At 48.8% G+C, this 11,754-nt stretch overlaps 1 protein-coding gene and 1 long non-coding RNA gene across 5 annotated transcripts; one reads left to right on the top strand and one right to left on the bottom strand.

Moving 5' to 3' along the window:
* Window positions 1-6,503: 6,503 nt before the first annotated feature.
* LOC135605092 (uncharacterized) lies at window positions 6,504-8,152 on the bottom strand. 4 transcript variants are annotated; one of them, XR_010484303.1, is made up of 5 exons: window positions 8,046-8,152; window positions 7,267-7,583; window positions 7,081-7,194; window positions 6,837-6,992; window positions 6,504-6,736 (listed from the first exon to the last, which is right to left on the bottom strand). It is a non-coding gene; the product is annotated as an uncharacterized LOC135605092 (long non-coding RNA). The 4 variants fall into 4 exon arrangements; XR_010484301.1 differs by having other exon boundaries at window positions 6,837-7,194; XR_010484302.1 differs by having other exon boundaries at window positions 7,081-7,583.
* Window positions 8,153-8,793: 641 nt separating this feature from the next.
* Window positions 8,794-11,537, top strand: LOC135606284 (DELLA protein SLR1-like). Its single transcript, XM_065097291.1, has 2 exons — window positions 8,794-8,953; window positions 9,035-11,537. The coding sequence occupies exon 2, from the start codon at window positions 9,396-9,398 to the stop codon at window positions 11,232-11,234; it is 1,839 nt and encodes a 612-aa protein (XP_064953363.1). The 5' UTR covers window positions 8,794-8,953; window positions 9,035-9,395; the 3' UTR covers window positions 11,235-11,537.
* Window positions 11,538-11,754: the final 217 nt, after the last annotated feature.

Genomic DNA, 11,754 nt, shown 5'->3' on the forward strand with positions numbered 1-11,754 from the left:
AGGTCACCGACGTCAACTAGAAGCCTTCCTTCAATAGGCGAAGGCCAACTACCCTCTTACAGATTCACTCCTTTTGACGGGCTTAGGAGACAACCCTTACAGAAGTTTTCTCTCCTCTCTTTACAACTCAAACTTGAAGAATAGAAAGAGGAGAACTAGCAGTTTTGAGCTCTAAGAAACACAGAAAGATAGCAAGATTTCGAGTGTGTGTTCTATGCTTTCAGTGCTGAATGGGTGGGGTATTTATAGGCCCCAACCCAGTTCAAATTTGGAGCTCAAAACGATCAAATCCCGGAATTCCGGGATCAGGCGGTTGCACCTCCTGACTGGAGAGGTTGCACCGCCTGGCAGAGCTCGAAGACTGAGCCTCTGGGCAGTGCCACCTCTGTCAGGGGCGGTTGCACCTCTCTGCCAGAGCTCGAAGACCGAGCTCAAGCGGTTGCACCGCCTGACTGGAGAGGTTGCACCGCCTGGCAGAGCTCGAAACTTGAGCTCTGGCGGTGCTACCTCTTGACAGAAGAGGTTGCACCGCCCAGTCTCGCTCGGAGACTGAGCCTGGGCGGTTGCACCTCCTGGCTGGGGCGGTTGCACCTCCCAGCTTCGTTGGGAGAACCTCTCCTGGGCGGTGCCACCTCTGACCCTGGCGGTGCCACCTCTTTCACTATTTCAGCTCACTTGGTTTGGCTCCAAACTTGGCCCAAACCAGTCCGAACTTGGGCCTAATTGGCCCCTACTTGGGTTATAGGATTAACACCTAATCCTAACCCTAATTAACGTGCTAACTATGATTTTAAAGACATTTTCTAAGCTATTACAAAGTCCGCAAGTCAAGACTTCTTCTGGCGAGCTTCCGACAAACTTCCGGCGGTCTTCCGATGAACTCTCGGAAACCATTCTGCGGACTCCCGGCAAGCTCCTAGACTTCACGATTTGATCTTAGCGAGTTCCAACGAGCTTCTTCGGCAAGCTTCGATCTTTCTCGGCGAGCTCCGCGAACTTCCAACGAACCTTTCGGCGAGCTTCCGAAAATCCTTCGGCAAACTCCCAACTCATTCTCGGCTAGTTCCGGTAGCATTCCCGATGAACCTTCGGACTTCCGTCGAACTCTCGAACTTGCAACAAATCCTTCGCGCTTGACTCTGACACTTTGTTTCACTTTATGTCTTCATCGTTATCATAGTTAATCCTGCACAATTAAAGCAAAACTTCGATCGAGACAATTAATCCTAAGCAATTAACCAAGTTGTCCGGCATGTCATTGGTCCCTCGACGCTTCGTCCGATTCTTCGGCGCATCGTCCTTTCCTGCAGCCTATTGCCCAATCGGCCTGTTGACTCCGCAACTCCGATATCCTTGGCACAATACCCGCTCTTCTTGGCCCGATGCCCGAGTCCACGGCCCGAAGCCTTCTGTCGATATGTCGACCGATCCACCGGCCCGACGTCCAATCTTCTGACATGTTCCTCCGGCACAACATGATGTTCCTGCTTTAATTGTCTCATCCTGATCAAAGCATCCTGCGTCACTCAAAACGCAGATTAAATCATAAACATATATCAAGTAGTTTCATCATCAAAATACGAGATTCAACACATCGTACCGGTGGAGTGAGAGTAGAAACGCCGGAATATCTCAAACTTTAATGTCTCCTATTATCAACACGATTCCATGAGAAGTTTCGACGTACTTCTGGTCCTTCGTGTGAGCTCAAATGTCATATACAACAACAAGCATCAACCACGACACTACACCTAGAGCACTCTTGCATAGGATTTGATGCCGATCAACTGCAAGATTATACAGTCACATAACAAGAAAGAGATCACATGAAAACATACTTGCATAGGATTTGGCGGCGCCACACAGGAGGACCATGAATATTTTGATGGACCACTTTCTCTTGAAAAAGACGATGAACAAGTCCGTAAACACCAGCCTACATAAATTTCAGGATTTCAGCACAGAAAGGTAGTTGCAAGGTAAGAGAATGTAGAACACGAAAAGGAAACTGATGTATTACATAGATGTGAAGAAAATTAAATGATGAGCATGTAATTAAACATATATTCACACATCTTGACGATAATGCTGGTGAGCAAAATGTTGAAGTTGATACTAATAGATACGTAGCATGGCGTGGTACGCATGTCTAGTAGATACTAATAAATTCAAGAGTAGCTTTTACCTCTCAGATATTAGTTAGGCACCGTGCAGCATGCAGATAGCGGTAAGGCTAGGCGAGCAAATTACCTCTGTGATTAAACATTAAAATCAGTGATTTCAATAGGCACTCGGGTGAGGCGAGGTGAAGCCCGAGCGCCTCGCTTCATGTCAAGGTGCCTCACTTCAAAGAGGCGTCGCTAGGCGGCGCTCGCCCGAGCCCAGGCGCTTCGGGCGAGCGCCTGGGTTAAACCAGGCGACCGAACTAGATTTTTTAGGTCTGGTTGGTCTCTGGTACCTTAGTTAGTTTAATCGAACCAACTAAATCACCGATATCATGCTCCCTTTCGCGATTTCCTCGACTTCCCCAACCCTAACACTCGCGATTTTACCGTCGAGATTTCTTCTCCGCTGTCGCTGCCGCTGCCACTGTCGCTGCTCGCCGCTACTGTTGCTACTCGCCACTGCCACAATCGTTGCTCGCCGACTGCTCGCCGCTACCATAATCGTTGCTCGCCGACTGCTCGCCGCTACCACAATCGTTGCTCGTCGCTGTTGTCGTCGCTCGCCGCTGTTGTTGCCGCTCCCGCTGCCGCTCGCAGCTCCCGCTCCCACTCCCGCTATCGCCACCGCTCGCCGCTCCCGCTCCCGCTCCAGCTACGGCTGTCGCTTGCTACCGTTGTCGTTGCCTCAGCAGCTTCGATCTTCTCGCACTCTTCTCCCTATACCGTCAACAGTATATTAACAGTATACTACTAATTATATACTAATAATAGTATTTTTATTTATTATATTACTAATATATTATTTTTTTTATTTTAATACTATTAATTTTATTTATTTAATAATATTTTTTATTTAAAAATAAAAAATATACTATTATGATTTATTTATTTATTATGATTTTGTACCCAATTTTCTTAATTTAATAACATATTTTTATTTAAATGTTTTTATTTATTAATTATATTTTATATTTTTATATTTTAGCGTCTCGTTTCGCTCAGGCGAGCGCCTAGCGTTTTTTAAATCACTGATTAAAATATGATTAGAACAGAAAGAAGGTATCACGGAACACTTAATTTACTTGCTTTGCTTTAGTATGAATCTAGTACATGAGTCAGCTTAGCAACACAGAACTCAAAATACTAGTTTCGAATCACATCACATTAATTCATAGGAACCGTTCAAAACAAATCAAAATGAAGAGAGAAAAAAAAAAAAAAAAAAGACCATGTTGAATGAGGCAAATTTCTCACCTCTGAATGCTATTTTTTACAGCTCTAATCCCACAAGATCTATAAAATCGATGTTTCATATTCAAAGGCAACCCAAACAACCAAATAAAGATACAACATCTAGATACGCCGAAATCTGCAAAAAGCTTGACATCTAGAGCACACCAAAACAGCATCCGTTGGCTTTAGTATCAAACAAAAAGGAATGTCTCAGTAATTCTAATAAAAGAAGAATAGAGAAGTAATTGCTTTTTCAGGGACTTTTCCATTTGGGTAGGTGCAAGGATGGCACAAGACATAATTGTCCTTTTAAGTCTAAGAGCAGATAGAGTGGAACAAACATTCACTTGGGCAAATAAGAGGTACACGTGCTCATCTTGTCAGGAGGCAGTATCTCAATCTTTTTACCAAAGTCCAAACCTCAAACCAGTGGCAATAAGAGGTACACAAGAACTCATGTGTCACCCTTCTAGTTTTAATTTCTCCATTAAAACTGATGCGTCCTTTTTGAGTTCCAATGACATTGCAGGGTTGGGATTCATCCTTAAAGACCAGTAGGGAAATCTGGCGGTTGCGGGGTGCAGAGCGATGAGGGTTCACTCAGTCTTGCCAGAAACATGTGAGGTAATTTTGAAAGCCCTTTGTTTTGCTATTGAAGGTGACTTTAGAAATATACGGATCCGATCGGACTCACTACACACTGTGAAATTTCTCAATAGTTTTGAGGCTATGCCTTGGTATCGAGGAGCCCTCTAAGTGATTGTTTAGGTATCCTTATCTAAGTGCAGTTTTTTGTACAGAGAATGTAATAAGAAGGCACATTCTCTAGCTTGTTTTGCAAGACATGAGGATTTTTCTTGTACTTGGAATTGGTGACTTGTCCGATTACCATGACCTCACAAGCATTTTGTACTTTCATACTTATTTTTTAATACAGTGTTCTCTTTTCAAAAAAATAATAATAATAACAAGAAGTCAGAATGTCTGAAATATGTGTCAGTTAGATTGATCGTTTTCTTGGCATCGAGTTTCAAAATATGGTATAAATATAAATATTAATGACAGCATTAAACAAAATATCCAACAATGCCCACAGGGATGATCATCTCAAAAGCCCAAAGGGGAAGAAATGCAATTGTTCCGTTAGGAGCACGTTCAGCATGAAATGTATGGAAATCAATATGCAAAAAGTCTGAGGTAGCGTACCAAAACTTAGGAAACAAAGTAGCCCATGATGAAACTATTACATGTTTAAATGAAAAAACAGTTGGTCCATCATCCACAAGACCACAAGAACCACTAGAAAGCATTTGCAGCCACAAGAATGACCGACTAAACTATCTTGCATTATCACCATGCACAGGTGCAATCACTAACCAGCTAAAACAGAAGACAGTTCAGCATCCAAAATATTGCTGCTACGACAGACTTCTTTCCATTGTCGGGAAACTTTGTTGCTACGACCAGAAATCACCAAGTTAAGAGCCCAATATGGGGCCATCCTATCAAACTTTGTTGCTACTGTCAAAGCTTTTACCAGCTAAGCTAAGCTCTCTGAGACCTTCATCCTACCACCACATTTACATGTTTACAAATAAATACTGTCCTTAAACCACAACAAAACCGACCATATCATTTTGTTTCACATCTCATCCCGATGTGAAGAACCTAAGAGACCACACGTAATTTGCAGATGCTGTAGTTATCTTTGCAAGACTACTTATATAAAATTGCCAATGCAACATGGAGGAGGCTTATTAATGAAAGGATACGTTGTCCCGCACAAGTCCCAAATTCGTTTCCGAAAACTACATCCTGATCCGGCCATGTTCTTCGGCCGACTCTGGTCGATCGCAAACCGACAGCACAGAGTCTGATCGGGCGGCCAATGATTTTCATGCGACTGCTCCATAAATAAATTTAAATTTAGAAAAAAATAGGAACTAAATTAGTCAGAACATCCCGCCCCGCTTTCCCGATGTCCAATCGACGGCGGCACACAAAAATAATGGAGTTTCTACCATCAAGATCGAAGAATCGCATCCGTTTCAAGAAAGAAATCCAAATAGGCGACCACATTCGGACGAGGAAGGAAGCGAGGGGCGACGAAATCAAGCGGGGTGAAAAAACGAACTGACCAGGGAAGCGGGGGCGACGATCTTGATGGCGAGGAAGAGGCGGGAGGAGGCGGAGAACGACTCGTGCGGCCAGCGCGTGCGCCGCCTTAGCTCGATTTAACATCTCCTTGGAGAAGAATATTTTATTACACGTATCCAAACCCCCAACATTGAATTCGGGGGAGCACACGGGCCTCGATCTTCCGACTCGATCCAGGGCCGGGCCGGGCCGGTCCGGGCCACCCGATAACCCATTAGAAGAACCGAAGGGACCGATCGCTTTCATGATAATCTCTTGAGGCCCGGCCCGGCCCTCCCGCTAACCCATTAGAAGAACCGAAGGGACCCATCGCTTTTCATGCTAATCTCTTGACCAAAAGGTGTTGGGATACGAAGTCAGCAGTGAGCTTTGGTACTCTGGATGCGCCCACGGAACAGCATAAAGACGGCGGGGGGGGGGGGGGGGGGCGCATGGTGCGGTCCATGTGTGTGCTGGTTCCACGAGCGATGTCCACGTCGCCGTCTCTGTCGGCCGGTGCACTTAATCTCATCAGGAATCTCCATCCACCGGAGCCATCCAAGCGAAGCCTGACCTCGAGTGGTGGGGTCACACGCTGACACGTCAAAACTGGGTGGGAGTCCCTCGTCTCCCGTTTCATTCTCCGGTTAGCAAGTCCTTTTCACGTAGAATGACTGACGGGTCCACGTTTAGTGGACGAAGATGGTGATAAGTTACCCTTCCGGGAACCCACGGGGCCCAAGTGATAAGGATAGGCTAACCCTCAAACATGCTCCCATTCTGGGACCTATCTAATTATTCATACCACCACTGTCACCTTCCCTCGACACACTAGTTGAAATGTCTGTCCCCTGCTCCGATGAACAAAGTAGACCATGGTCACTTTCAGGTGCCATTGGGTATGTGCAAACCCTAGCAATCTAATACTAGATCTTTCATGAATTTTCTAGTAAGGATGAAATAGAAATGCAACGTATTCTGCCGTCCCAGGACAGCAAGTACCTCCAATGTCAATGCCTATGAATCCAATATTTTCTTAGTCATCGGAGGTGGTGATAAATACGGATGCAAACCATGAAAAAGAAAAAGCAAGAAACTAGATCGGAAAAGGTTGGCGGTGTGAGCTTGCACTGACAGCTCCTCCGTTTGATCACCGTGTCCAAGTAGATGTGGGTGGTTCCAATATCTTACGGCTCCCTTATCTGTACGTGCCAAGTGTTCGATCGATCATTAAAAAAAGAATGTGGAAAGGAATCTCCAGACTCTCTGGGAAGATGCTTATCGGGATCCAAAACGTCTAACCTCACATGTCACATGCGGCTCAGCTGATAGGGTGCAGCTGTCCGGGATATGGTGAGAGCATGCATGCATCCCATATGCAGCCTTGCATTTTGCCCTCATCACCAGGCCCATGACTAGCACTGAAAGCCCTTTGCGAAATCGGTGACGGCCGGGTGCCTACACGACGGTGAAGCAAAAAAAATGAGCAGTAGCATTTAATCAAATAATGTAAGGAGAGGGAGAGAGAGAGAGGATGTGGTCAAACTTTCGTTTGATAGGGATCGTGAAGCATTCGCATTTAATTATTCTGTCATTTAAATGTTTCCGGAGAGTCCGCCCAGCTTCGTCTCCTTGACGCTCATTGCTCCACGCCTGGAACCTGGTTTCAAGTATAAACAAAACTGCTTATGTTAGCAACTCTACATTATTATGTATATATGTATGTATGTACGTTTACTCCCGTATGGATGGCGATGGATGGAAAAGGCTATGTCCAAGTGATCCAATTTAGCCTTTCCAAACTTTGCTTTCTGCGCCCATCCCTCCACGTTCGTTCCATCAGCGAGTTGTAGGGGGGGAGAGTACGGGGGTCGGAGGGGGTGGGGACCGCGGTGCCCGAGGAATCTGGACACCTGGGACGACCACATGCCGCGCTGGAGCCGTTGCGTTCATGTGGGGGTGCGGTTGGGAGTGACACGGGCGTCGTGGAGGATAAAGCGCCGTGACTCCCTTCGCTTTGCTCTCCACGCCCGACCCGATTTAATATCCCTGCAACAAACGGAATTTATTTTAAAAAACGATATTTTATTTTCCTGAATTGAAAAAAAATGAATTAGAAAAGCTTCTCCGTCCACCCATCGCCATCAGATAGAATAAAGAAAGTAATAAGCGATGACGGACCGGAATGCGACGGGGACGGAGGTCGTGGGAGGTCCGCCGAGGCGGTTACGGATGGCCGTCACGACGCCCCCGCCCCCGTCTGACAACCCGCAACGGGGATTCGCGGAGATGACGGCGTTTCGACCCGTGAACGGGACCGCGAAGCGTCAGGGAGGCCTAGCGCTGCTGCCCGTCTATGGGGAGTGGGACCGGATCGGCAGCGCTGGCAGTCGAGGGGGAATGGGACCGGATGGGTAGTGGAGGTGGCCAGGGTCCCCACGGCGCATTTGCGTGTGACAATGACCGCTGGGCCCTCGCCCTCGTGTGTGGGTGCAGAGTTGGGTCCCTTACCTAAACCATCGCGTTCATCTTTCTGCGCTGCTGCAGCAGTCTGTTGTACCTCCATGCTGCACTGTTCCTCCCTCTTACTCACGTGCCTCCCCCCTGCATAACACATCCATAAAGCCAAAAAAAAAACGATTATAATAAGAATCTCCCCTAATAATCAATTTATATAATAATTGAAGGAAACACGTTTCAACAAATCTGAATTATTGGATATCGCTGCCTCCAAAGTGTTATGCTTGCTTTTAATTTTTTTGCGTCATATATATATATATATTTTAAATTACTGTTTAAAGTCTTCTTTTTACTATTCATAATCATTTACTACTGACAATTTCTTAAAAAATAATTTTTTAAATTATTTATAATTCTAAAATTGTTTTTTTTTTCATAATCTCTTATTTCAACCCGCTGGACGCAGTCGCCCTATGAACGCCATCGTCGTTTACCACCTTCGTTCTCCTCCGACGAGGAGAAAAGATAAGAGGAGAAAGCTTTAAAAAAAGAAAAAGGGGGAAAATATTTACGTTTATTTTTATAAAAAATAATTTAAAAATATAAAATAAGATTATAAATAATTAAAAAGATTACAAATAATAACGTTTATATAAATTTAAAAAAAAAAGGATAAGGTACGAAAACTTGTGAAAAGGATAAGGTACGAAAACTTATCTACTGCCCGGTCGGCAGTGAGGATAGGAAAAACACTGTAAGCTTTTCTTTTTTAGCTTCCTCGAAAAGGAAGAAATTTTTACGGTTTTCCAGCTCGCCTACACTCGGACGCCAGGGGTCGTGCACGGAGAAGAAATGCTGGACGCAGACGCCAAAGGTCCGGTGCGAGTAGCGTCGCTGTTGTTTGCAGTGCTCTCTGCAGCCCTGTGGCAAGTTTTATAAAAATAGCAGTGGTGGTGGTGGTACGATTCTTTTTTTTTTTTCTTGGTTTGTCCTCGCAAAAATTACCCAAATATAGTTTTGATTTCCCTGTTATAATTCAGAATAATCGGCGCTGGTGGATTATCGAGTCCCAGTGAAAGGGGAAAGCAGGTGGAATCAGTTCAGTAGGGGAGAGAGAGAGAGAGGATGGCGAGGGATGCCGGTTGTTTAATTGGTGGCAGCTTATTTGATTATACCTGTGCCTGAGCTTCTTCCTACACCCCTTTCTCCTCCTTCCCTTCCTCCCGAGTACCTGCTTCTCTCTTATTGGCTCTTCCCTCCCTCGCTCCGCAGCTTGCCCTTTCACACGAGAACAAGAGATGGATTAGCTTTCTGTATCACTATTTAAAGAAAGAGGAGATGAAACGAGAGCATCAAGACGCCGTCGACGGCGGAGGCAGTTGGTAACCCGAGGCAGCGGAGATGGAGCACGATAAGGGGAAGGACACGATGGGGGCTGAGGAGGACGGCGGCGTCGATGAGCTTCTGGCGGCGCTGGGGTACAAAGTCCGGTCGTCGGACATGGCCGACGTTGCGCAGAAGCTGGAGCAGCTGGAGAAGGCCATGGGGAGCAGCACCGCCGCCAACGATGACGCTCTCTTCTCCCACCTCGCCTCCGACACCGTGCACTATAACCCCTCCGACATCTTCACATGGGTCGACAACATCCTTTCGGAGCTTAACGCACCTCCTACCCCTCTGGCCCCGCCGCCGCCACCACCACCACCCGCCCTCCCGTTGCACAACCGCCACCACCAACGTCATTTTGATCTCCCACTCGCTGCCCCGGAACAATCCACCATCATCACCGTCGACCTCCCAACCGCACCCCGGCATCTGGCGGACAACTACGACCTCAAGCCACTGCCTGCTCCTCACGCCGCCGCCGGTAGGATCGTGTACGGATCAGATGCCCAGTCTGTCCTTGCCCCGTCCCCGAGAGATCGGAAGAGGTTGAAGGTCTGCAGCTCGCCTCCTTCGTCATCCTCGACCACAGATGCGGCGAAGTCGGACAAGGCGTTGCCGGTGGTGGTGGTTGACACGCAGGAGGCGGGGATCCGCCTCGTCCATGCACTGATGGCGTGCGCGGAAGCGGTGCAGCAGGAGAGCCTCAAGGCGGCGGACGCCCTCGTGAAGCAGATCACAGTGCTGACTACGTCCCAGGGCGGCGCGATGCGAAAGGTCGCCGGGTACTTCGCCGAGGCCCTCGCTCGCCGCATCTACCGGCCGCAGCCCCACCGGGGCGTGGGCTGCTCCTCCCAGGACTCGGCGGCCTTGGACAACATACTCCACGTGCACTTCTACGAGAGCAGCCCCTACCTCAAGTTTGCCCACTTCACCGCCAACCAGGCCATCCTCGAGGCCTTCGCCGGCTGCCGCCGCGTCCACGTCGTCGACTTCGGGATGCGGCAAGGACTGCAGTGGCCAGCCCTCCTTCAGGCCCTCGCCCTCCGCCCCGGTGGCCCGCCCTCGTTCCGCCTAACCGGCATCGGGCCGCCGCAGCCCGATCACTCGGACGCCCTGCAGGAGGTAGGGCGGAAGCTTGCCGAGCTAGCCGACACCATCCGTATCGACTTCCGCTATCGCGGCCTCGTGGCCTCCAGCCTCGCGGACCTGGAGCCTTACATGCTGCTCGGCCCGAACACCAGCGATTGCAGCGACGGAGGCGAGGACGAGGAGCCAGAGGCGGTGGCGGTTAACTCTGTGTTCGATCTGCACGGGCTGCTGGCGCGGCCGGGAGCGCTGGAGAAGGTGCTAGGTACGGTCCGGGCGGTGCAGCCGCGGATCGTGACGGTGGTGGAGCAGGAAGCTAACCACAACGGAGGGACCTTCGTGGAGCGGTTCACGGAGGCGCTGCACTACTACTCGACCATGTTCGACTCGCTGGAGGGCGGAGCCTTGGCAGCGGATGCGGCCTGCGGTGGAGGGAGGCGGGACCAAGCGTTCTCGGAGGTGTACCTGGGGCGGCAGATCTGCAACGTAGTGTCGTGCGAGGGGGTGGAGCGGACGGAGCGGCACGAGACGCTGGCTCAGTGGCGGGTGCGGATGGGCCGCGCAGGCTTCGACCCCGTCGCCATCGGCTCCAATGCCTTCAAGCAGGCCAGCATGCTACTGGCCCTCTTCGCCGGTGGCGACGGCTATCGGGTGGAGGAGAAGGAAGGCTGCCTCACCCTGGGCTGGCACACCCGGCCCCTCATCGCCACCTCTGCCTGGCGCGTCGCCGCCTCCGCCGGCGGTGATCCCATCGCCGCCGCCCGCTGATCATCAAAACTTCCCCTCCCTCCTGTTCGAACGCCGCTCGGCCGTCCGATGGCTTCTCTAGTCGCTCTACTGATCCACCATGTCTTTGTGGGTCCCTGTTGGGGTGCGGTTCAATGGACCGCGGTTGCTGGCTTGGCCCTGGGCACACTGCGGGCCCTGTTCTCCTTCTTTCTCCGTTTGTGTTAATTTTGTTTGCCTACCTTTTAACCTCTCGTCCTCTCTCCTGTTCGAAAATGTAGCGTGCCTATCTACGATCTGTCCACCATCCAGTCTGGTAAATAAGTGAAGAGCAGCCTTATCTTATTTAGCTTTTTTATGTAACTCTCTTCTTGACGTTTATGGAGTAACAAGCTTCCGTAATTTGCCACTTGGGACAAAAGCGAGCACGAAGGCATTATTATTATTATTATTATTATTATTATTATTATTATTATTATTATTATTATTATTATTATTATTATTAGGGAGTATCAGGAGGCTGGTGGCTGGCTTACCTGGTAGGGATAGTGGAGGCGTCCCG

This window comes from Musa acuminata, chromosome BXJ2-2 (genome assembly GCF_036884655.1).
Source record: "Musa acuminata AAA Group cultivar baxijiao chromosome BXJ2-2, Cavendish_Baxijiao_AAA, whole genome shotgun sequence".
NCBI classification, from domain to species: domain Eukaryota; kingdom Viridiplantae; phylum Streptophyta; class Magnoliopsida; order Zingiberales; family Musaceae; genus Musa; species Musa acuminata.

Excerpts from the sequence above, each read along its gene's own strand:
- LOC135606284 (XM_065097291.1), top strand. The coding sequence starts at position 9,396 with ATGGAGCACGATAAGGGGAAGGACACGATGGGGGCTGAGGAGGACGGC.